General features: G+C 41.1%; 1 protein-coding gene across 2 annotated transcripts in view; it reads left to right on the top strand.

Moving 5' to 3' along the window:
• The window catches only part of BABAM1 (BRISC and BRCA1 A complex member 1), a 283,383-nt gene that overhangs the window by 17,168 nt on the left and 238,626 nt on the right, over nt 1-27,589 (top strand). For both annotated transcript variants that reach the window (XM_044090638.1, XM_044090637.1), the window contains exon 3: nt 11,232-11,290. In XM_044090638.1, the coding sequence (XP_043946573.1) occupies nt 11,232-11,290 (59 nt within the window). The remainder of the gene's footprint in view (nt 1-11,231; nt 11,291-27,589) is intronic.

Below are 27,589 nucleotides of genomic sequence, written 5' to 3' on the forward strand. Positions count from 1 at the left end.
TCAGAGCAACCCTGATAGTTTTCATATCAAAGAGCATGTCTCTGTATCCATTCCCATTCCTGATGATGTCCCAGATGTTCCCATTCCTGATGATGTCTCAGATGTCCCCAAAGTTGAACATGCCTTGAAGACTGTCCCCATTGCTAGATCCAATTCTTACTTTTATGTTACACGATCAGGTTGTATTTCTAGACCTAGTGTAAAATGCACAGCAGCCTGGACATGATTGTTTTATATGTGTGTAATTTTGTATGATTGCATATCATAGAATTAGTTCTGTATAACTGCATGAAGAAAGATCATTTCTGTGTAATTGCTTGTCACTGAATACTGTTATTTAGTATATGACCTATTTTTTAAAGAGGGAGGATGTAGAACAGAACGTTTGTATGTAACTTTAAGAAGCTTTTCCAGATGCAAGTAAGTGCATATAAATAGTGAGCATGTGCAGGCAGCAGTGCAAGTTTGAGAGAACAGCCAGAGTGTTAACATGTACGAGTGTGTTAGTCAGTCTGTTTATAAGTTTATTTAAGTTTAAGCTGCAAAGCCTCATTCCTGATGTGTTTGTAATAAAGCTGCTTGAACTGAACCCACAATCGCTTGTCTGTTTTATGCTGACCAGATGAGCGACACTTTGTAAATTAGCTGTGTGCAGGGAGTAGCTGCAGCAGCACAACAATTTAGGGGGTTCCTAATTTGTTACATTGTTACAATGTTAGAAAGTTGTAAATGTGTTGTACACTGACATTGTAAGGGCAGGGTCCCAATGCATAGGTTCATATATTCATAGGTAGGTACTAGGCTATCGGCCCAAGGGCCTACGTAATCCTAGCCAATAAGGTTCCCTGGCTTACGCCACCCAAGAAAGTTATTTTCCTGTGCCACTGTCGAGCAGACACACAGAAGTGATCCTCGGGGTGTATTTCCTATTTCCCATTCACACATCAAGATTTTTCTTGAAGAGTGCTAATGATGAACTTTGCTTGACATAGATGGGTAGCCTTTTCCAGAGTATGGGAAGTCTCTGGGACAGGAATCTATCCCTCCAGCATGTCCTGTTTATTGTGGTGACAAGGTTTAGGTCCCTAGAGCGTGTAGCTCAGAGGGATTGGGATTTCTTTAGGTGTAGCATGTCCAACAGCTCTGGGTTTGACATAGCTTTATATGTTAGGCAGAGATCACCTTGGAGTAGGCGATATGTTACGGAGTAAAGCTGGAGTTTTTTGAGGCGGTCAGTGTAGGGCTTTTGTTTGAGGCCAGTAATCCTCTTTGTGAGGTACTTCTGTGGCCTTTCCAGCTGCTGCAGATGTCTTGTGAGGTACATTCCAAAAGGGGCATTGTACTCTATAATGGGTCTGAGTGTCGAGTAGAGGGGAACAATGACCTCTTTGTTCCTGGATGAGAACCCTTTTATGATGAGATGTGCCACGTAGAAGGACTTCCTGACCACTGTGGCGGTGTGACTATCAAAGGAGAGACTACTGTTCACCTGGGTCCCAAGGTCTCTTAATCACACATTCGGTGTTAAGTAGATTGCTGCCTATGTGGTAGTTCATGGGTACAGAGTTTTTACCAAAGGGGATGACACTGCACTTTTTGGCATTGAGCTTGAGGCCATGGCTATGACACCAGGAATCTGTCTCAGCGAGGCCCATCTGTAGGATGTCCACATCATTTGGGGACTTGACTATGGCTCCTAGTTTGCAGTCATCTGTGAACTTCATTAGCCAGAGGCCTTCTGTGTTAGCCTGTACTTCAGAGAAGTAGATACCAAACAGGAGAGGTCCCAGGACAGAGCCCTGTGGTACTCCAGTTGTTACTGCTTTGAGGTCAGATTTGGAGTCTGCAACTTTTACAGTGTGGGTTCTGTCAGTGAGCGAGTTGGCAAACCATCTTGTGACGTAGGGATTTATACCTAGTTTAGTGAGTTTAGCTATAATTCCAGAATGGGGGATGGTGTCGAAAGCCTTGGCGAGGCCAAGATAGGCTGTGTGAACCACCTTACCCTCCTATACGGCTTTGGTGACTGCCTCAAAGAAGTCGATCAGGTTCAGGAGGCATGATCTGCCTTTCACAAACCCGAACTGGGTGGGATCCAGAGTTTGGAGGTTACCAATGTCTTTGTTTATGAGTTCCATGATGATATGTTACATGGCCTTGCAGACCAGGCTTGTCAGGCTAATAGGTCGATAGTTCCCGGGATCAGTGGTGGCTCCCCCTTTGTGGAGTGGGATAACTGTTGCTGTGTGCCATTCAGTGGGCACAAAGCCTGATGCAAGTCTATTATTGAACACGGTGCTTAAGTGGGGAGCCAGTTCGTTCGGAAGTTGTCCGGTCATATGGATGCTGTGTTTTTGGCTTTAGAGAGTACAGCTTTTACCTGTGTAGTTGTGATTACAGGAACTCTGCATTCTTCCTGTATAGATATGGGCCCTTTAGGGGGTGGGGGGGGGGGTAAAGTTAGCACTGAACCTATCTGCCAGGATGTTGGCAATATCAGTTGGTTCTGTAATTTTCGTGCCTTTGTGCTGTAACTCAGAGCAGATTTGGGTGTTGCCATCGAGATTCTTGACATAGCTATAGAATGCTTTGTGGTTGTCCTTAGAATTAGTGGCAATTTTGTTTTCGTAACTAGCTTTGGAGGATCTTATAAGGGATCTCAGCTTCTTACTGAGACTGACCAGGGAGCTCCTCCACTCATGGGATTTTACTCTCTTTTGCAACAGTTTCTTCCTTCTGTTGTACAGTTTGTTTATGGCAGGGGACCACCAGATTGGCTTCCTTTTTTTGGAGGATAGCGTCTTGGTTCTGTTTGGGATAACACGATCCATGCACTCGTGTAAGTGCTTATAGAGTGCATTTGTGTAGGATTCAGTAGTTGTAACTGTATTGTCCATCTGCATGGGTGTCATGAAGTTCACCATTTCTGTCTTAAAGTCTGATTATGTTTACACACTCAGACACAGAACCACGTTCACATAGACACTTGCAAACACACACATTTTTAAGTTCTTTTTTTGCCCCTGCTCTCTGCCGATCATCATCCCTCATCTTAGCCTAATGACCCATATTTTCCCCATCACCAAAGGTGGGAGTCTGCCAAAAGAAGCCATCATTAAGGCAGTCATCATGAGGTGGTCCACTGTTTTTCTTGTTTTGGCCCTACATGCACCGCACATAGTTATTAAGGAAGCTAGCATGCAGTAGGTTGAAGGCACTGGGCAGTTCCTCATTTCTGCAAGAGGAGAATAATCTGCCCACTAATAGAGAACCACGGCAGATGGAAATCGTATCATTCCTCTATGCTCTTAAGTGTTTGCAACCCCCCCCCCCCGAGAGAGGTAAATTGGCCATGCTCCTTCATTCCTCCTCCTCCTCCCCACCTGGCTCTTGCAGTGCTAGAGCCATAATTGAACCCCATCACTTTTGTCAGGGCTCCATCCCTCTGCTGCATATGTTTTCATTCATTATCATGATATTTGACTTCGGTCATGTATTACAACTAGTTAGAAATGTGTGTGTGTGTGTGTGTGTGTATATGCACATATATATATTTGTGGAGGAACACAGATATTCATAAATAGCCCTGATTTTGCAGAATGTCTTTGATTTTTTTTTTTATTGAGTCATATTTTGGTCTGTATAATGTTTGCATTTTTTCTGGCAAATGAATGAACATATTCATTAAACAATGACTACAGACACTTGAGCTTCAGATTTAATAGCTTTCAAAAAATATGCCAATGCAAAGCTTGTAGTAAGGTTCTAAGTATATAAAGTCAATAATTCTCCCTGATTTTCATTTTCTAGCCATCATTTACTTATTCATTTTTAGTTTTCTCCTTGACGTTTAAAATAAGAGCTTGAGATATATGTGAGGAGGGTAGTTGCATACTTTATTTTGACAGCAGTGAAATAAGAAGATAAATTCTTGTGTGGCAGTCATTTACATATTTATTCATTCGTTTGATGCAATGAAATACCTAAGTATACAGTCACAGTCATACAAGTAGCTATAACTGACGGTCATGTGAATGTGTGTGTATATGTATGTATGTATGTGTGTGTGTGTGTGTGTATGTATGTATGTATGTATGTATATATATATATATATATATATATATATATATGTATATATATATATGTATATATATATGTATATATATATATATATATATATATATATATATATATATACATACACACACACATGCATACATGTGTGTTTGTCTATAAGCACATATGTTATAGCAGCCCTCAGTGAGACCAGGTTCACAGACGGAGGCCAGCTGACAGAAGTCAAAGCTGGTTATACCTTTTTCTGGAGTGGCAGCAACAGCAATGAATGTCGTGAAGCAGGAGTGGGTTTTGCCATTGCATCTAATTTGATCAGCAAGTTAGCCAGTCTCCCAAAAGGATTCAATGACTGACTCATGTCTCTGTGGCTCCCCTTCAAAAGAAAGCGCCATGCCACCTTCATCAGTGCATATGCCCCTACCATGACAAACCCAGAGGAGATCAAAGACAAGTTTTATGAAGACTTGGCGTCCCTCATAGCATCTCTGCCTTAGGTGGACAAGCTCGTCATTTTAGGTGACTTCAATGCCAGAGTCAGTGAAGACTACCAAACATGGGAGGGAGTTATTAGGAGGAATGGAGTTGGCAAAAGCAGCAGCAATGGTCATCTACTTCTGAAGACCTGCGCAGCTCCTGACCTGTTGATCACAAACACAATCATCCACCTACCTAACTGTGACAAGATGAGCAAAATGTCCTGGATGCACCCTCACAGCAAGCACTAGCATCTCATTGTTTACGTCATAGTAAGGAGAAGGGACAGGCAAAATGTTAGTGACTAAGGCCATGTGTAGCACAGACTGCTGGACAGGTCACGGACTCATCATCTCAAAACTCAACATGCACATTCTGCCCAGGCAGTGCCCGCAGGGAAAAAAGACCAATATCTGCTTGAATGTCGGCAGTTAGATTCTGGTGCACAGAGTGCAATTCTAATTGAGAACCTTGAGAGTAAACTTGACCAACTCAGCTTTGACACCAACTGTGCAAAAGAGGACTGGGCAGCTTTTAGAGACGTGGTCTACAATACTGCTCTTGCTCACTTGGACCTGAACACAAGCAAACACCAGGACTGGTTCAATGACAATGATGAAGACATTCAGAAGCTGCTGGATAAGAAGCGTGAAGCCTTCAGATCCCTCCAGCAAGACACTACATCAGTCTCCAAGAAAGCAGCCTGTAACTCCATCAAAAGCAATGTGCAAGCAAAGCTCAGAGAGATGCAAGACTCCTGGCTCAGCAGAAAGGCAGATGAGATCCAGAAGTACACTGATAGCAACAACTTCAAGCATTTCTACGATGCCTGAAGACCATCCACGGGCCACAGTCCTCTGGAACATCACCACTGCTCAGTGACGACGGGTCCACCCTGCTCACTGACAAGAACGCCATCCTGGAAAGATGGGCTGAGCATTTCAACATTGTCCTAAACAGGCCTTCCTCCATTAATGTCGAATCCATTGACCGTATGTCACAAGTCGCCATTAGCACTTCCCTGGCAGAACTTCCAAAGGAATCAGAGGTTAAGGAAGCAATTAAGCTTCACACATCCCCCTGCTGCTTAAACATACTGACTCAAAGACTAAGCTGCCTTAGTAAAGAGATTAGTTTTACTTTCATTTTTGTTCAAGTATTTGCCTTTTTTTCCAAGATAGCACAGTCTGAGTTAGTAAATATTAATAGCAGGGTGTACGAGTAGTGTGGGGAAGCTCACCTTCCTGCAAACAAAAAGAACCATTAAATCTGTTTTTGTTCTTCACTGTACATACAGGCAGAATATATGTTGCACTTTAACAATGTAGTCTTGTATTCCCTTGTCCTGCAATTAATTAGTTTGTGTGCAATGTGCTAGTTTTGTCTTAAGCATATGTGTCCCTGATTTTGTGTGGTGCTTACTCCAAAGTTGAAAAAAGGTACAAATCCGTTCCTTTGTAATTGCTAGCATGGCAGCTGAAGTGAGAAGTGTTTTGGAAACCTTTCCCTATTCGGTTTCTGCATAGCTTGTGTGGACACAGAGACATCCATCTTATGATAACATTGTTAGTGTTTTTGCCCATTCATGTCCTGGGTTTTTCATATCTGAAGGAGCTAGAAGTGTCCTGTTGCCCTTCTTGAATCTTGTGCTCAGCCACTGATTGGCTGCTGGCAGTTAATGATAAACATTGTGAAGAATAAACTATTTGGTAAACTGATTAGTTCATGAGCAACCATGAATGGGTACAACTCCCACTGTATAAACAGATGACCATAAATGTATTGAATGCATGTAGTGTAGAATCAGATGATCATTTAAAATGCTACTTGTTTAATGTACTTTTGTAACCAGTTGTGTGAATGTTTTGAACTTGCTGTAACCAGATGACTACCTAGAATGCTACATGCTCAATGTAGTTAATGTATACTCTGTTTATTTCATCTTTGGCTTTGCCATTAGACTCAGGAGTTGTGTGAAAAAGGTCTTCAAACCACCTCATTTACCTAGTTAAACTGAATAAATAAGTAAGAAATAAATTAAATAAAATCTTGTGATTTCAGGATTGTATTTCTTTTCCCACAGAGTTCTTCATGTGTGGAATCTGCTTTTTTGGTGGTTTTGTGGCCCCTTAAACTTATGTGAATAGCCTTATGATGGGGTAGGATAACTATATCTGTTGCAGTGTCTGTTTAGTATTATATTTGTTAAAGCTAATTTAGTTATTGTATATTTTTATCAGTTTAATTTGGACGAGTTTGATTTGATAACATGTTTTGAACAACAGCACCTAAATACAGCAGAAGCTGACAGATTGAGGCATAACTTTACACTAAACTGTCTGAAAAGTGAAGCAAGTTAAGAAGGTTAAATAATGCATAGGTCTGCTTCTAATGCAGAGAAAACTTTTTTCTCATTTTAGTTAGCAAGTTTACAGCCAGCCTAATCAGAACTACTTGAACTATAAAATTTGAATGCTTAACTAGGAATTAAACAAGAAATAGCAATTTTAAAAAGCAATGCAATCAACGCAAATACAATAAAATAACTGGAAAAATAAACTTTGAAGCCAACTAGCTGGTACACTGAAGACTGGAACAAAAAGTCACTATATGAAGACAGAAATCCACCATCAGGAAAAACAGACTTTAATGCAGCAAAGCTTTCGGTTAAATAACCTTCCTCAATGCTAAAACAGTACATATCACATTTAAAAGCAGAACAGATAAAGAAAATTATACATAAGAATTGGCCTATACTTATGGCAGCACCTGTACTACATACTATATTAGAGGCTAGACATTTTTTTCATATAGGACTCTTAAGAGTTTAAAGAACAGGTTATGCTATAGAGATAAGGATATAACAAAAGTAAGGCTGGGCAATAAACCTGGTACATATGGGTGTATGTGCTGTAGTTGCTGTGAAGAAATTAAGCACAATAGTGACAAATTTGTCCACCCAGTGTCCAATAAGCAGTTTAAATTTAACTGTGTTGCTACCTGTAATAGGGTTTATGTGGTCTGTATTGCTACCTGTGAAAAATGTGATTCATTTTACATAGGAAAGACCTTAAGGAAATTAAGAGTGTATAACTGAGCATAAGTCATAAATAAGAAGAAATAATGAGAATAATGCAGTTTAAGCACATCTTGCATAATGGTGTGGATCATATTTTTAAATTCAGAGTGTACAAAAAGAACCCAGAAGTGGTGGTTTTAATAATCTTTTAGAGAATAAAAAATATGAGTGGATTGTCAGGTTCCATGCAGATTTAGAACCTGGTTTAAACAATGTAGTCAGTAGTAAACCTGTGCATGTTAAAATGTAACCGCTACATTTGTAATGTATACCTTTAAAGATGTTTGCTGCGGTAGCGTTGTCGCCTCACAGTAAGGTGCTGTCCGGTTTGACTCTCAGTTAGAGCGTCTTCTGCGTGGAGACATGCGTGAATGGGCGTACCTTCATTGAAGGTTGTGCGTCAGGGCTGGCAACTCGGTATGTAAAAATCAACTGCCAGTCATTAGCGGACCGGAGTTCCGCTGTGGCGACCCCTAACCGGGAAAAGCCAAAAGTCACAACAATAACCTTTAAAGATGTTTTAGAAAAATTTTAATTGATGGTATAGTGCGATTTGTTAGCTGTGGTCACATGTTACCTTTTGGCTCCTATTTAAATGTATTGTAATGTGATATGTACTGTTTTAGCATTGAATCCGCGGTGGTGCAGCAGTAGCGTTGTTGTCTCACAGCAAGAGGTTCTCTCGTTCGATTCTTGGCAGGGGTGCAGGGAGTGCCTTCTGTGTGGAGTCTGCATGTCCTCCCCACGGTTAGATGGGCGTTCGAAAGTCATGCGTAAATGGGCATGCCTTCGTTGAAGGTTGGACATCGAGCTGGCACCTCGGCGTTAATTAAAAAAAATCTACTGCCAATCATTAGCAGACCGGAGTTCCGCTGTGGCGAGCCCTAACTAGGAAAAGCCGAAAGACAACCACCACTGTTTTAGCATTGAGGAAAGTTGTTTAACCGAAAGCTTTGCTGCATTAAAGTCTGTTTTTCCTGATGGTGGTTTGTGTCTTCATATAGAAAAGTAAACTTTATCACAATAGATAAAAAAAATTAATGTACACTTTAGCAGTTATTTAATTCTCCAACCACATGTTTTATGTTAACATGTACTGTGTAGGGCTGCAGTTTAATATTAATAGTTCAAGAAGTATCAGTATATCTGGGACTGTGATTTTTTAGTTCCCTTTTAATCAACTGAGACCAATAAAGTAATGGATTCCACAGAGTAGGAGCAAATTGGGAAAAGATAATGCTTGATTGAGGTCTCGAATACACTTTGAGATATACTGTCGTCTCTTTCTCAACACAATGAAGTGACATATTAGAGCATAGGGCTTCAGCAGCTTGTCAAGATAAGTCTTATAATAATTTTGATAAGACTGATTCAGAATCTTTTAAGAATAGACCTTGCTGCATCAGAAAGGTGGTGTATATCTTAAAAATAAATAGGACTGTATTCTGTATTGAATGAGGGACTGCTTGGTACCCTTTCTACTGAGTTTACTAACATTAAGTATAGGAGTGAGAGATGGCCAGTTACATACAGTAACAGTAATCAAGACACAGAGGTACCAGTGTATGAGTAATGGGAAGCAAGTCATCCTGAATGGTAGTATGTTTTGTCTTGGAGACGCTGTTGATATGAAAATATGAAGACTTCTTGATAGCTAACACTTGGCCCCTTAATGTCAGCAAGTTATCAAGAATAACTATGAGATTTCATATCATGGATACCTACTCTAATGGAGCATCTGCACAGAATATTAAAAGAGGAAATGTAACAAAGCCTCTTAGGACCAGACATTAGCAGTGTAACCACAGTCTTTGGAATTTAATGGTCTACTTTTACACACTGTTTTGAGGCCTTCTAGTTGGGACATGAATTCAGAAGGTTTAGAAAGCAGCACTGTTTGAAGAGATTTTCACTCGAGGGACCAGGACTGATTATTTTTGGGGGTTTTTGTTGTTGGATAAATCTCAGGAAATAAGTGAAATGCATGCATATATTGTGCATACATCATCACATTTCGCATTGGATGGTGCAGTGGTGCAGCGGTAGCGTTGTTGCCTTACAGCAAGAGGTTCTTCGGTTTGATTCTCTGCTGGTGTGCCTTCTGTGCAGAGTCTGCATGTCCTCCCTTCATTCATGTGGGTTTCCTCTTGGGTGCCCTGGTTTCCTCCCACCTTATAAAGACATGCGTATGGAGTGTTTCTCCCCTGGCCTCCACTGAAAATTGGCTTAGTTCCAAGTCTGACTTTCCCGGTAAACAGATGTTAAATAATTAAATTAAAGAAATAAATTTCAAGATGCAAGTGACCACCCAATATATATTTTTAACTATTTTGAACTTGTTGTATGTATCCAGTCCCTAATATGATACTTGTAATTGGATACCTTCTGCAGTGGCTGATATCATTGTGGTAAACTTGTCACATCTTTATCTTTCAGTGGTCATATAAATCACTGTTCTGTCACAGAAGTGTTCATTAATGAGAATGCTGCATTGCTTTCTTGATTAAAAATTATATTGACAACGATGACAGTTAGTGTGGGCTTAAAGGTAGCCAAGGAACCCAGTAAATGGCTGCATTTTGCCCATTTGGAACATTGGGGCTGGCTGGTATGACCCTTATGGGTCACCATGGAACTCTCCTTTTTGTGTTGTGGAAAAGTCTCTAACTGAATAGGTTCATAGGTTAATACTAGGCTATCTGCCCGAGGGCATTTACAAGCCTAGCCCATAGTTTTGTGGCTTACGCCACCCCTTTAGTATGGGGAACTATACCCATTATTTTGCTGTGACACTGAGGTAATCCTCCCCTCTGAAGGGGGCCTTTTGGGAGAATACTAGCTTTTTTGGTTAGGAATGATGCAAGCCCTTAACTGAAACTTGTATTTGATTTCTTGGCTCAGTGGCTAGATGTACTTAAGTCTTGTCTTCTTTAACTTCCTGCTGGCTTAGCTCTGCGAAGTAATTAATAAGATGATAAGGGGTTCCAGACAAAGCCAGTGATCATTTAAAGCTTCATGAAGCAGACTTTTGAAATGGTAGAGGGGATGTATAGAAGTCAGTGAACCTGCCACGAGTGACACACTGTGTACTATCATGCAGCTAAACTTAAGCTAGTTTAGGGGCACTGTAGCTAAAGAAACTTCTTCAAATGAGAAAGAGGGAGGCAGTCTTGCATATTAAAGCAGTACCTAGCACCTGAGGTAAGCATGTGACATTTACTTCCTTTTGGGTGAAAATGTCTGGATATGAGATACTAATGTAGCTCGTCAGTAGTAGATGCTGGGGAATGTGGGAGAAGCTTGAGGAGAAAGACTACTGCAGGCATGTGAACAGCTGTATGTGAGATGCTGAAGAAAGAAGCTGCAAGAACACCAGTCTAGCAGTGTCTTGGGTAAAGTCTGTTCTCCTTTCATAGAGGCTGAGGAGTTTGTGCAATACCATGCTTACCTGCAGAGGATCATTCTAGAAGTGCAGCAAATCCACGTTTCTCATTTTTTGCGCACTTTAGTCGTCTTCTGTTTATGTGTTTGTTTGTTCAGTGTTTATTAAAATTTTAAAGTGACAGCTGTGTTTCTGACCCAGTATGTATTTGTTTAACAGATAATCTGCTTAGACCTGTCGGAAGAAATGTCATTGCAGAAGCTAGAGTCTTTCAATGGGTAAATAATTATTTCTTATTACAAAGTCAGACTTTTCTTTAACTATATAGATGTAAATTGATTGCTACAGTACACCTCTTGTTTTGTGTTATGGCCCTTGCTGTTCAACTTGTTACTTGGATTTGAGTCTTATGTTCTGTACCCTGTGAGTAACACCTCCAGTGACACAGTACTGAGAAGTCCTCTTAGGCCTTGACCTAGAACATTCTTATATAAGGAGATCACAGCAAATTATATTTCTATGTCATAAATCTTTTCTTCAAAACCATAACATGCCCTGACATTAACTTAACCTCTGTAGTCATTCTGTGTGTACACAGATAGACAGAATGTCTGCATGTACACTACCTCTAGAGGAGCAGTGCATCCCACACCTGCTACTTTTAATCTCTGTAGTGTGCAGCATTGCAAACCTTTGTCAGTGAAGTGTATGCTCATGTTTGTAGCAGCCCACTATCCCAAAGAACATCTATTGTACATTGTTGGTTGTATTTGCATATCCAGTGTTGTCAAGTTTGGATACGAGTTATGTGTTGCAGTGTTGTAGGATAATGCCAGCTTAAGTTGTTAAAGTTAGGGAAACAAGTAGAGTTTAAGCCACATGAAAATTATTTTCTTGTAGGCATCAGTTTTGCTTATACAGTATTACCAAAGCTCACACTGCAAGAACATACAGTCACTACCACAAGCAGATGTAGCTGTAAACTTGTGCCGTAACACAGGCGCTGCTTTAAATATATGCTGTAAATCAAGTGTTGCTTTAAGTCTAAAACAAAAGAAATTATAAGCTTAATTTTATTCTTTGTCCTTAGGAACCCAGATGTGGAGGTTTCCTTCTTATCAAGACAGTCTACTAGCTTCACCATAGAATACTGTACTGTACATTTTCCGAGTTTCAATGATTTCTTTTATTGCACTAAATTCCAGGGAAAACCTTTTTCGTGGCAGGCTTTGTAGCTTGAGCCAAGGAGTAGTTAATCTGTGACCTGGATTATCTAAAGGTTGTCAATAGTTGTGCTGTCAAAGTACAGCTAAATTAGTGTTTCCTGTCAGGGCTGACATCACAAGAAGTTCTTCTGTAAAGGTACTGTACAACACCCTTCTAATTATTTTTGTCAGTAGTTTAAGGGTGAGAATTTGCTCCCCTATTAAAAGTCACAACCATCAGATGCCATCCTCTTGAGTGTCGGTATCTTGAAGAAAACTAATTTCGGTGATTTCTGTTTCTCCAGGGTTTGAATTTTTAAAGCCACTTGGGTAGAAAGGATTTTGTGAACAATCTTATTTGTTTTATGAATATTTGGTATGGAGGCATGTTCTGTACTGGATTCCAAACAGGAAGCATCGAATGTGACGTCTGGGCTATGTTGCCTGCTAATCCAGATGATTTGACTTTATCATTTGGGGTAATAGATGTCCAGCTGCGTTGCCTTTGAAGGTTCCATGATGATAGGATGAAGATTTTTTAATGTAGCTGCCTTACTTTACAAACATCAGTAGTAACCAAGTCTAGTCCCCTATAGCAGACGTTGATGTGTAAATGGCCAGTGTGATGGGTGACTCAGTAGAAGATAACTGAAATGGAAAAGCATTGTGAACCTCATTATGCAACATTGTCTAAATGGCAGAAAAATAGTGCGGTGGTATTGTTCCCCTCTAGCCAGTACAACACATCAGTGTGTGAGTGTGTCCATTGTGATATGAAAGGGATGTCTTTGCCTTTGTTTTACTTGAGTGGTGCATTTATTAAGCCATGACACTTCTTGGTTCTCATACATTTTGCTTTAGGAACAGATGCAGACATCACTAAAATGTTCCATATTTACAAAGATGCAGATTTGATATCCACAAAATTATTTTTCTGCAGTTGTTGACAAATTATGGCCAAAGGAGATGACTAGACACTGACAAATTTTGGTAAATATTTTTGAAAGTTCTTTCCCGAAAAGATCTTCAAACCTTTTAGCCACAATTTTGCTTTGGGGTCTGTCTCTCTCTCTCTCTCTCTCTCTCTCTGAGTAAACGCTCACCTAGTGGAGTTGCATTTTTGGCCAACAGTGTCAGGTTTGTCAGTAACATTATTACGTTTCAATCACCTTATCTTGTTTTGCTGATTCAAATGATATGGTTTTTGTCAGGAGTATATCATGTTCCACAGAGTCAGAAGGCTGTGACTGTGCATTTCTTTGTTCATTGTGTGAAGACTGTTTACATTTGACATGTCAACAGACCTTTCCGTGCCTGTCACATCACCCAAATTTAAAAATTTCGAGTTATGCTAATTCTTACTTCCTGTAGATTTACCTTCCACCCTAAGATTTCAGTTTTGTGTTGTACTTATTTTTTCTGTGTTTGTCCTTCTTTGTGACTGAAACCAGTGTCTTATTGCAACCCAGTTAGCTACACTGCTCATCCAGTAGCATTCTCTTTCATTCTCATTTTTCTTATTCTCCATCTCCTCTCCATCTCACTTTTCAGAGTTCTTTAGTAGCATTTCCAGTAAGGTTTTCCTTTTACCACTTGTCATTTTTTTGGCTGATTAGTCCTTCATTTCAGTCTTGACTTTGAGTAGCCTGAAATCTTACATCCTTACACAGTCATAGCATTGACTCACAAATACTAAGATCCACCCTGGGCGATGGCAACTGCATGAACTTTCTACTTTGCATAGTCAGTCATTTTGTAAAATACCTACTATTCCATATTAAGCATTTTATTTAGGGCATAAAGTTATTTCCATGGTGATCTCCAAATTCTGAATAAACATTCAGCCCCCATTAATGTCCTCCTTGATGCATGTGGTGCTGAAATGTGTTATCCTCTGTCTTGCTTTTTTGTGCTCCCTTTTTAGGGCAGACATCTTAAAAACAAAGAAGAGGCTTGGGTTCTTACCAAATGTGTACTGTAGTCAGGTGTACTGCATCACATCCCAGCCTAATCCAGTTTCTCAGTATAATCCACCAGTGCATTTTACTTTTAACATTATTTCTGTTAGTTTCTAGGAGCACATTTCTCCAAGAGCTACATCCTGCCATAGTCATAATTTCAGTATTAACATTCCCTGCAATATCAATAATCCATTAGTAAATTCTCTACCATCCAGCTTGAATAACTTCTGAATTGGACTGTTCTTATTCGAAACTGCAATAAAGGCTCAAGCTAAAGCCTTCACTGTGTAATACCTTAATCGTCCAATAGTGGAGATCCATGGGAAAGAGTCATTTGACCCTTTAATATATTGCTTCTGAATGTGTATGACTTTTTGCTTTTTAAGTACTTATGTGAACATTCAGGCCAATAAAGCCAAGGGGTTTTCTTCTTAGACCTTTACTGTTCTGTCATCCTAAATCTCCCCTTGGAGACCCTCATGTTAGTTTGACAACTTGCACAGTTGGTGTACGTCTACTTTGCACTCGGAAGTTTATTTTGTTAGCCTTTTGTTCTCTTGCCATAATTGAGGTGTTTTTTTTTTGTAGGTGACTGTCTGCTTCAATTCCAGTACATAGTTTGTATATTGTTGGAAGGCAAGTTAATGGGCTATAATTCTTAGGATGGCTTGGAGGTTCACTGTTAAGGTGAAGTAGTGTTTTTCCAGTTGTTAACCAGGTTGTTGTCCGTTTGGGATATGCGTATAAGTAATGCTTAATCTTTGTGTAAAGATGTTAAAACTTTTAGCCAGAAGTTGGGTACTGTGTCTGGGCCTAGGGTTTTCCATTAAGGAGCTTTTCTTAATGTTTGACTCAGTTTCTCTGGATGTTACTTTGTCCATTTTCATATTTTCTGCATTTAAGCTCCTTCTTATAATTCTTCTGTCCATTTAGCATATTTGTGTTTAGTGAAGTCTTCATAAATACTTCTCCAGAATGTGCCTATTTTTTCCTTTTTTTTGTGATGTTTCTATTCAATAACTTCAGTTTCTATTTGATTAACGTCCACCTCACTAATCCTGTTTTCTACATTCTCCTTTGTTCTCTTACTTTTGCATTGTGAAATGTTCCATATCCAGTTGCCTTTGTCAGTATTTCTCTTCAAATATCTTTGGTGCAGCTTTTTTGTTTTGATTAGTTTAGCTTTCTTCTTTGTATAAATATTGCACCATGCTAGGTCTTGTTTTTTTCAAATGTCCCCAGTTTTTGCCAATTTGGTAATGTTTATGTGGGAGAAATGATACATTTGGGGTTCTACTTTATCATCCTGTTGGAAACATTATTTTAGATACCTAGATGACTTATTTTTTCTCTGGGTGGGTGCAGAAGCTGAGATACCTAAATTCATGGAATTCATAAACACCACTACTGGATTTTTAAAGTTTACTCACCATTTTGACAAACATATAATTTTTAGATGTTTCTATTTAAAAAGAAATATGAAATTGAAAGAAATTGAGTCTACCATTTATAGGATAGGTACTTTCTCTAACACTCATTTACATTTTAAAAGCTGTCACCCACACATCTGTAAAAAGGTGTTTTTGAAGGGCAGTTGATTAGGACAGCTGGAATATGTTCAGCTTTTGACTTATATTTTGACAGAATGTCATAAGATTGCCAACATGTTTTTAGAAAGGGGGTGTCCACATAATTTGCTCAACACTGTTAGGTTAGAGATAATTTAAAGGGTGGGGGACTAAATAATACCCCCTTTTAGGACTAGGTTACACAAGTAAGCCTAGAGCAGAGGCCACCAAAGACTCGACTACTTGCTTTTCTAATTCTATGGTTATTAAATTTGATGGCTTTGCCCATGAAATAAAAAGTATAATACAAAATAACTGGAATTTGTTTTAAAATAGACCCCAACATACACACTCTTGCTGGTGACAAACCTTCCCTCATTTACAAAACAGAAAATAATTTAAAACACCTGTTTGAGAAAGCACCAGGTGAATATACAAAAAGCTTCTAAACGGGCACATATAAATGTGGAGCTTTCAACCAATGTCCCCTTATTTTTGAGGGAGAAACTTGTTTGCGTAGGGACAAAAAAGTGAAATTAGTGAAAGGTAACTGTTCCACAAAAGGAATAGCTTACATTGCCATCAGCTCTGGTTGTAATAACTTTTATGTTGGCAAAATAGAAAGATGACTTTGCAGCTTCATCTATGAGCAATATTGCAACATTTCCAAAATAAATCTTAATAGTTAGCTTTATAAGCACATACTGTCATGTGCTAGTTATAAGAAATTTCTTTTTGGTATTACAATGACAGGGAGGTGATTGTGAAACCTTCCTGGAGAATAGAGACCTATTTTGGCACTTAGAGTTAAACACTTAAACCCCCCCGGGCCTGAATGATCACATTTCATTGGTACCCTTTTTAAAGTTAAGAGCTAGGAAATTATAATAGTATTATTTTCAATATACTTGTCTTTTATGTTTTAAATGATTTTGCACGTTTTTACTTTTTAAATGTACTTAAAGGCTTTTATCAGAGCTCATCAGTTTATTTTAGAACTTTTCACTTGAGATCGTAATACTGTCATGTGATGTTCCTTGTCACATGATTTTTTTTGATTATATAAGCAGACTGAATACTCTTATCTTAGTTCTGATGAAGCCCCAACACATTAGAAAGGACAAGAGCACTTAACCTTTTTATTAAAGATTCGTGCTTGCTTTATTTATGTGGAGTGGACTGTTTTATCTTATATGGACACAGTAAAAGGTTCACATAGTGTCAGACCCTCCACGACTGTTTGATTCCTTTTTATTTTGCTCGGCTGCATGGACACACCTTCCTTGTTTTGGTTCTTAAATGTCCACATTTCTTTTTTTATACATTTCAAAAATCTCTGGGTTTTGTTCTTTATATTTTCATACTTCCACTGCTGCTTCTTTTTCCAGGTAGCCCAACGTTCCTTCATCTGTGTAATGTTTTTCATAAATCTGTTGAATTAATTAATACAATTTTTTATTTTAGGCATGTGATAGTTTTTCTTATGCAATTCTTTTTGTTTCTTCTAATTTATCTTATAATCTTGCTGAATATCCTTTGTTCTGGAGTGGGCTTCTTGTGTAATAGAAACAATTCATAATTTTTGCCAAGTATTCAAGAAGCAGTGTTACTCGGCATGTTTTCTAAGAAAGTCCAAAAAGTGAAACTCTAGCCTTATTCTAAGACTGAGCTGTATTTAAAAAAAAAAAAAAAAAAAAAGCTGTGCAGTACAAAGCTGCGACAACAGGATGGGACCAATTCACAGTCGCACGTTGCATAGCAGTCTGCAGCTCGCATTGTACAACATCTGCAAATGATTGCATAGAGATGTGTAAATGTAGTAATGCAACCAAATGAGGCCATAATGAAATGCAAATGAAGAGAATGCAGAAAATTACAATTTCTGAGTTGAATACTGCAGAAATCTTTGGAAAGGTGGTCTGTGCTCAACATCACATTTATGTTAAAACCAGCCTTCTGCTGCTTGTTATCACAGACCACAGGAATGAAGATATAGGCAGCAGCTTAACAATAACCTGACTCAACAACAAATAATTGACTTCTTAGATGTAGCCCAGATATAATAAGGATCCTGATGGACATGTAAAAGCCTCCATGTTGAGACTAGGGGAATAAATGATCATCTGTCCCTATAGCAGCCAAGGTATTTGCAGTACTTGCTGATGATCTTCGTGTTTCACTGTTGCAGTCCTCACCCTTGGGTTATCCCTGCTGCGGTAGCCCCCGGCCGGCCTGAATACCAGAGTCAATGTTTTTCTGCGTTGGCTGCAGTTGCCTGCAGTCTGACGTAAGGTCATCAGTGCTATAAAGCAAGGCAGCCGACGTCATTACCCCAGTCTTTCTTGCCGTGAAGCCCGTAGCAGAAGCAGTTCACATGAGTGCTGGTCAGTCTCTGCCAGAGTTTGAATTCCAGCTGAAAATGTCTAAAGCTAAGTACCCCATTGGGGATGCTTGTTTCTTGCACTAACCGATGTCCGAAAAAGTTAACAATTGTCTCGCCTGTGGAAAGCAGATCCCACACCGAAACTTCCATTCTTATTGCATCACTTGTTTAGACCCAGGCCTTGGCGTCCTTCATTGCCAGTTATGTGCCCTCTTTAATGCGAGAACCGTTCACCGTAGAGCTATTATTGCAGACAGTTATTTTCATGTTCCGTCTTCATATTCTGATATGGCGTCCGTCAGCCAACAATCCGTGGACATTCCGAAAAAATGCAGAGATAGACCACACAAAGCTAAGCCTTCCGACGACTGCCGCTAAGCAGGTTGGCAGTTCTCCGGAATTCAGTGAGGCGCTTTCACAGCCCCTGATGCCCGATTTGATATCTACGCAGGCCTCTACTGAGACCCTATCTGAGACCGGTATGCCGCAGAAATCTTGTTCATCTTCCGAGCCTATGGCTGTCACTGCCTCAGTTGGGTCCGGAGCCGCGACGCAGGCACCGGCTTTCGAGGAGGCCTTTCGCACTACCAAATCTAGACAAAAAACGACATATTCTCATCCAACTACTGTTTTTCTCAGATCGGATTCTCTCAGGCCTAGAAGCCAGGCCACTCCTAGAAAATCTGCTTCTAGCCACCATCTTGCTCCTGCTCCACCACCCAAAGCACAAATGCTTAAAATGGCAGAGGATCTCATCTCCCTTATCTGGGGTAGTCAGACCACAACTTCTAAAAGGAAAAGGCACCCTTCTCCAGAAATTATGTTGGAACAGGATTCTGAGGAACCTGATTATTCAGATTTTGAAGAGGAACAGCAACCTCTGACTGCCTATGAGGAATCAGATGGAGAGGAATCCATCCCTTCTTTCCAGAGGACCTTTCCTTTGGGGAAACCCTTCACACCCTCAGGGAACTTTTCCAATGGGAATCGCAGGACTTCCCCCAGTCTAAAAAACGACTTGGAGAGTTTCTGGACCTACCCCAGCACAGACCCCTGGCCATCCCCTCTAATTTAGAAGTGGTGGATGAGGTTTTCCATGAATCCAGCTTAGCCCCTGATGCCCTTCCACTTGCTCCCAGTAAGCCTGACCGGTATTACACAGTACCAGATTCTCACAAATACCTATACAGAAATCCTGCTGCAGACCCAGAGGTCATTACACAGGAACGTAAAAGAACTAAGACTAGTTCTGCCAAGAAGCCTATTCCTTCTAACAAGGATTCCAGAGCTCTGGACAGATGGGGTAAAAAAGTATACACCTCTGCAACCTTGGCTATCAGAGCACTCAGTTGTCAGTTCCATATGTTAAAATATCAGCAACATCCTTTGGAACTATTAAGGCAAAAGATTTCTTCCTTTCCTGACTATGCCAATTCAAAAGAGTTAGCAGATTTACTGCACTCGGCTTGTCAAGTGGCCAAACACTCATTACACTGTGGATATGACACCCTAGAAGCCTCTAGCAGGGCAGCAGTGACAGGATCTGTTATTAGGAGACATGCATGGCTGAAGGAACAACCTCTCCCTGATCATGTCCAGTCTAAACTTATTGTTGCACCCCTAGATAAGGAGCGCTTGTTTGGAGTAAAAGCAGAAGAGGTGTTAAAAAGATGGAAGACAAAGCAAAATCTATGCAAACAGTAAAAGATTTCTTTCAGGTTCAACCTCCCAGGTTCCGTAGGAACTTTCCCTCTAAGCACTGGTCCTTCCCTGTACCTAGAAGACAAGGCCAAGGTAAGCCCCGCAGTGGCAGACCATCCAGGCCCCTATCCCAAGGTCAGCAGAGAAGCAAACCGTGGACCACTTCCACTCCAAAGGCAGGGAGTTCTAAGCCACCCTTCTATGGCAAACTCCCAATGACTCCCCCTTCCCCCTCTGCCCTCCCTTCACTCACCAAAAGCTAGGAGGAAGGCTCTCCCTCCTCAAAGAAAATTGGCTTTCAGTAACAAAGGACCAGTGGGTCTTAAAGATAATTTTTCAGGGATGCAAATTCTCCTTCAATGAACTCCCAGTTCCAAGAGGGTACCCAGACTTTCCTCCAAATCAGTGGGCAGAGGCATTGAAACAGGTCCAAACTCTCATATCCCAGGGGGCAGTAGAACCTGTCCCCTCAGATCAAACAGTCAGAGGATTTTATTCCAGAATATTTCTTGTTCTCAGAAAAGAGGGAACTTGGCGCCCCATCCTGGATCCATCCATTCTGAACACCTCCCTGGTGGTCCCCAGATTCAAAATGCTAACTTTGCAGCAGTTGCTGCCACTGCTGACCAAAAATGCCTGGCTACTGACCCTAGACCTAAAAGATGCCTACCTCCACATCCCCATAAGGGAATCCTGCAGGAAATTCCTGTGCTTCAGAGCAAGATCACACACTTTCCGTTCTCTGTGCTGGCCTTTGGCTTATTTACTGCACCCAGAGTATTCACCAAATGTTTAGCCCCGGCCATAGCATTTTGCAGAGAATAAACAGATTTACCCTTACCTAGATGACTGCCTCATTCAGGCAGAGTGCAAAGCAAAGCTGCTCCAGGACCTTCTCTTTGTCAAATCCCTCCCAACTTCCGTAGGGTTCACCATCAATGAGAAGAAATCAAAGCAAACTCCCACCAGGAAGGTCCTTTTCTTGGGAGCTAGACACAGCATCCCAAATGGCCTTCCTATCCCCACAAAAGCAGAGCTTCCTGCCTCTCTACTTTATCCAGCTGGCTTCCAGAAGCCAGCTCATTGTGAGGAAGTTTCTGCAAGCCCTGGGGTACATGGCATCTTGCGTCCTTCTAATTCCTCTGTCCAGGCTTCACATGATAAAACTTCAGTGGTATCTAAAGGAGCTTTAGTGTCAGCACTCAGTCTCTAGAGACCTCTCTCCCTCTGATCCCATGTATAAGGGCTGAGTTTCTGTGGTGGGCATAGGCCTGTGCCAAGAACAAGGGTCTTCCCTTCATCCTCCGCCCTACAGGCCAGATCATCAACACCGACGTCTCAGACATTGCTTGTGGCGCTCACCTAGCAGGCAGGTGTATCCAAGGTCTTTGGGATGCCCAGCACCTTCCCTTACACATCAACCAGAAAGAAATGATGGCAGTACAAAAGGCTCTGACATCCTTCAAATCCCATCTCAGGCCAGGGGTTCGCTTTATAAAAACAGACAACACAGTAATGTGGTATATCAACAAATGGGGGGGGGGGGGACAATCTTACCCCTCTGTGCAGGCTAGCCATAAACCTCTTTCTGACAGCCGCCTCCATGGGTCTACACCTAATTGCCCAATACCTGCCAGGGGTCAACAACACCCTGGCAGCAGACCACCCCCATGAATGGCAGCTCCACAAGTAAATCTTTCTGCAAATCACTCAGGAGTGGGGGACTCCGGAGGTGGATCGCTTTGCTTTGCACCTCAACCACCAGCTGCAAAAGTTCTTTACCAGGGAGTATCACCTCCTAGTGTGGAAGGTGGATGCCTTGACCTTCCCCTGGAACTCCCTCTTTGTGTACGCATTCCCTCCTCTGCATCTTATTCCCAAGGTACTGATCAAAATAAGGGAGGAGAGACCAACAGCCATCCTTATTGCTCCAGATTGGCCCAGACAGCATTGGTACCCCTTACTGCGCAGCCTGACCTTCCAGCCCCCCAAGCAGCTTCCCCTAATCTCAGACCTCTTGACCCAGCTGGGGTGGGGGGGGAATGCTACACCCAGACTTGCAGACTCTGAATCTTTCAGAATGGCTTATACTTTAAAAGCTAACAAGGAGTCCCTGTTAAGCAAACAGGTCCCAGACATTATCACATATGCCAGAAGGCCCAGATCCAGAAACTCTCATGCAGGGAAATGGAAAAGATTCTGCTCCAGGAGCTACCTCACATCCTTCCATCCTTCTCATCTTGGATTACCTAGCTGAGTTACTCTAAAGTGGCCTCTCCTTCTTTTCTATTAAAATCCATACCTCAGCCATTTCAACCCATTATGATTCAGACCTACCCCTCTTCTCTCATCTTTTGATTAAACAATTCCTCAGAGGGGCTTCTAATATTAGACCTCCCAGAAGGCTTCCCAAGTCACCCTGGGACCTGAATTATTTGTTAGAAAAACTAACCTTACCTCCTTTCGAACCTGCTGCTTCAACAGAATTGAAATACCTCTCCTGGAAGACTGCCTTCCTACTAGCTATCACCTCAGCCAGGAGGGTTTCAGAACTTCAGGCACTCATGGCTGTTGAGCCCTTCATCATTTTCCATACAGACAGTCTCCCTGAGGACTAACACCTCCTTTATGCCCAAGGTGGTATCTGATGTGACTCTCAACCAGGCCATACACCTACCCACCTTCTTCCCAACACTCAAAACAAGGGGGAAAGAATTCTGCACTCGCTAGACATGCACAGACAACTCGGATACTATCTAAACTTTACTAAACCCTTCAGAAAAACAGACCAGCTGCTTGTCAGCTTTGCCCCAGGGGGCAGAGGGGAAGCCCATTTCCAAGCAAACTATTTCCAAATGGATATCATACTGTATCCATTTCTGCTACAGACCACATGGGGAAACCCCCCCCTAAGTCTATTCATACCCGTTCCACTAAGGCAGTCTCCACTTCCGCAGCCTTCCTCAGAGGAGTCCCCACCAGGGACATCTTGGAAGCTGCCACCTGGACCTCTGTCCATACCTTTACAAAGCATTGCCATCTACCTCTTTTTTTCTGTGTCTAGGGCAGGGTTTGCCTCTGCAGTTCTGCAGGTCTTGCTGACCCACGCATAGGGCTCTAACCTATCCTTCCACCCCTCTCCTCAGCTTTGGGAATCCTCCCACAGGTGATTGACTGCAACAGTGAAACATGAAGAACATAGTACAGTTGTGTACACTTACCATAAATGTAGATGTTCGAGTGTATTCACTGTTGCAGTCCTGGTTTCCCTCCCTTCATCCCCCTTATATCCTCTTCCCCTAGGGGGATATAAGCTTCCAACAGTGGCTTTTAGCCACCAGGATAACTTTACCCAAGTTATTCATCTGCCTGCTTTCTATCCAAACCCACAGAATAAGGGGGAGAGAATTCTGCATTCTTTGGACATACACAGACAACTACGCTTCTACTTGAACAGAACCAAAGCTTTCAGAAAGACGGAGCAACTACTAGTGGCATATGCTGCAGGATCACAAGGAAAGGCTACCTCAAAGCAGACTATTTCTAAATGTTTAGGCCATTGCATTCATTTCTGCTATTCAGAACATGGCAAGCCAGTGCCTAAAGGCATTTGGCCACATTCAACCAGAGCAGCAGCCACTTCAGCAGCCTTCCTCAGGGGAGTACCAACCAAAGACATTTTAGAGGCTGCTACCTGGAGTTCACTGCACACCTTTACAAAGCACTATCATTTACTACTGTACTCTAAATCCAGGGCAGGCTTTGCCACTGCAGTTCTGCAGGGCCTCATAACCACTCCTAATGCTATATTAGCTCCAGCCTCCCAACCATAGCTTTGGGATTCAACCCAAGTGTAATGATTGCAACAGTGAAACACGAAGAACATAGTACAGTTGTGTACACTTACCATAAATGTAGATGTTCGAGTGTATTCACTGTTGCAGTCCAGGTTACCCACCCACCATCCCCCATTTTTTTGCTGGAACTTATTTGCACTTCTCTAATCTATACAACCTATGTGGTGTATTTGATTGTAGATGAAGGTATAATATATTTTGGTGCATGCATGTTTTATTGGCATATTTGTTAGCCTACCCTTTTGGGGGCACCTGACATCTGGGGCAAGAAAAACTGAAGAAAATGTCGTAGGCTGCATCTTTTATACCCCTGGCGCTCTGACGTCACGGAAGAGGCGACAGCAACCAACGCCAGACCTAGACTTTGGAATTCAGGCCGACTGAGGGTAACCTGTCAGCAGGATAACCCAAGTGTAATGACTGCAACAGTGAATACACTCTAACATCTACATTTATGGTAAGTGTACACAATTGTGCTATATTCGTGCAAAACTGCTGATTTACTCCCAAGCACCCTCGGCATTTTGTGACATCATCTGGTACCTCTGCATTGCTATCGTGTGGTGGGTTTGCTGATATCAGTAGTAGTGCACACATCTGAAACTGCTGCATGAGTCACAGGGAGCACTTCCTGTTGGTGTCTGATGTGCACACGGCGTGTACAGCCAAACTGTTTAGCAGTAAGTTAGCTGTACTTTTACCTTGTTTGAAGGTCATTCCAGTATCCCATTCAGAATTGAGGCAGACAAAGTCACAGTATTTTCTGACTACAAATCATTTCTGTATGTATATGTATGATCACTCCAGTGTCCCTGCTAGACAGAGGCCCAGGAAACTAATTTAAAAGGGAGGCGAAAGCCAACACATTCTGGCTAGGCTTATAAATGCCCTTGGGCAGATAGCCTAGTACCTACCTATGTATGTATGTATTTATTTGTTTAACTTTCATTTACAGAGAAAGTCTGATTGGGACAGGGCCCATTCTCAGCAGAGGCCCGGGGAGAAATTCTCCAGATGCATGTCTTTGGAATGTGGGAGGAAACTGGAGCACCTGGAGGAAAACCATGCAAACACAGGGAGGACATTCAGACTCTACACAAAAGGCACCCAGCCAAGAATCAAACCAGAGAACCTCTTGCAAGTGGTTGGTGTTGCTGCCTCACAACATCGCCCACATATGTCTCATAATCCTTGACAAAGGTACCAGAGGTACTGACATCAGCCCTTTGTCCAGCCCTAGTACTTTCTAAATGCTATCCTTCACTACTTATACGTGTGAATGCATAGTAATACAGAGTACCTGGAGAACACAGTGACATATGCTACAAGGGTGCCCATGAGCATGAATGATAAACGTGTTCATGTAGCATTTTATTTGTACTCAGCCATACCTTCTAAGACAGCATGACCTTGTTGTTGAACAGATGTGCCTTTGAAAATGAAAGTGCATCATGTAAACATGATTCACCTGCATTCACTGTTCTTAAGAATGGTGTACGCAGTCATCTGCTAGGTATTATTAGTCTGCTGTGTTGTCTGGTGAGACACAGGTAGACCTTCCCAGCTGAGCACTGGCATCTGAGCCTCCTCTGGAGAGAAGTTTGGTGTACCCCCTCTAGCTGGGACACATGAAATTCCTCCATCTCTGTTAGTTGTGTGGACCTGTGGTGCATTTCTCCTGCAGAAGCTTTATTGGCATGGCTTATGCTGTTTATGATTTCACGCAACATTGGCTGGTTGTACAGTTGTGCATACTCACAACATTGATTTCCTGCAGCGAAGAGTGCCACGTCTCATTGGTTGATCTGTACATTTTCTTCCAAATAGCCTAGTCCATGCTTCCTGAGGGCTTTAAGCAGTGTTTTCAGCATCGTTTATAAGTTTTGTAGCTTATGTTTTCATGTAACTCATCCTCTGGTCATGGTAACTGTTGCATAAACGTATGGAATTTAGCAGTATGTAGGAGTAGAACCATATGTACTGTGATTGTGAAGGGTGTGTGTACAAACACTATAAATGTATCAGTTTCACATATGTGCATAGTGGCAGTATTCAGAGCCAGGCATCTCTTGGATTGTAAATACTATGTCAAGACAGAGGCTAACCTTTTAAAATGGTGTGCCAGCATGTTTCATAACATCATCATCGGTGTAGAACCAGATATTTTGGAATTGTGCAGCTTTCAGAATATATTCTTTTTCTGTCAGAAGTATGCTGCCCTGCAGAAAAAATGTAGATAAAATCCCCCGACCTCTGCTTCCTCTCCTCAGCCCTCCTATATTTTCAGTCCTCTTACCCTGTATACATATATGAAACCTACCAAGAATTCTCCTCTCACCCCAACCTTTGTCTGCACTCTTATATCTGTCTCTCTAGACTCCTCTAATTTTATAACTATCTAACCCTTATACTACCTCTCCCATTCTCTAAGTTATACTGTTCATACTGTACTGTGTATGTATATATGTATACAATATATATATATATATATATATATATATATATATATATATATATATATATCTATATCTATATATGGATTCACTTTATATCCTCGAAATACTGAAATCTCGAAATTTCGTATGTCAAGGCTATAAAGTCGAAACCTAACAAGAACGAAAACTCAGAAGTGTAAAATTCAAAATCTCGCATACTGGAGATTTTGAATTAGCGCTTCTGCTGTCCACAAACATGCACCTTCCTACACACACACACACACACACACACACACACACACACACACACACACACACACACACACACACACACACAAGCTCTGTACTACATAAAAGCCCCCCTGCGCCCCCCACCCCCCTGCTTAAATATTCTAACTCCGAGGTCGCACTACATGCAAAAACACACAAAACACCACCACAAACACTACATTCTCCTCGCACACACACATCACAGCAGCAAAACACAATAACACACACCATAGCCCCAACCCAAAACCCTTAACACATCAGCACTTACCTGAATCCATAACCACATTGAAACACCAGAAGCGCTATTTCAAAATCTCCGGTATGCAAGGTTTCGAATTTCGCACTTCTGAGGTTTTGCTCTTTTCAGGATTCCACTAATTAGGTTCATAGGTTAGTACTAGGCTAAGTGCCTTTGTGGGCCACTTTAAGCTTAGCCAGCTACGCCATGTGAGAATCACCTTGTCTCTGTAAGTTAAACACCTTAACCATTATGCCAACCTCCCACCCTGAATTTCAGTATTTTGTGCTTCTAAAGTGAATCCATATAGATTTTTATATATATATATATATATATATATATATATATATATATATATATATATATATATATATATATATATATATATATATATATATATATATATATATATATGTGTGTGTGTGTGAATGTATGTTTGTATATATATGTATGTATAGTGTCTGTGTGTGTGTATTCATGGAGTTTTTTTGAGCTGTTTGAGTGAGTGTAAGATTATAGGGGAAGAAACAGTTTTATGTACTGTTGATGCTGCGGTTTTGTATACCAGCTTTGACCAAGAAGGGCAGGAATTTTTGAAGCTCTATTTAGATAAGTTTTGCCATCTCGACAATATGGCTATGAATATTATAAGTACTTCAATGAAAATGATTTTGCATATTTTTTTTTTTGGAGAAGATATTTATCAACAAAAAATGGTGCTGCTGTGGTGGCTAGGGTAGCCCCAGCTTTTGTGACCACAGCAATGTGTTGGTGGGAAAGCACTATGTTAACTAATTAACCTTATTTTAAATATGTTACATTTTATATGTTACATTTTATAAATGATACATAGATGATCTATCCCTTTTATATGGATTGGCATTGAAAATTTGTTTTTATTTGACGTCAGTTATAGCATTCCTTGGTTACAGTTTGTTCAGGGTAGCAAAGGGGCCAGA

This window comes from Protopterus annectens, chromosome 13.part0 (genome assembly GCF_019279795.1).
Source record: "Protopterus annectens isolate FY-2018-M chromosome 13.part0, PAN1.0, whole genome shotgun sequence".
In the NCBI taxonomy this organism is placed as follows: Eukaryota; Metazoa; Chordata; order Ceratodontiformes; family Protopteridae; genus Protopterus; species Protopterus annectens.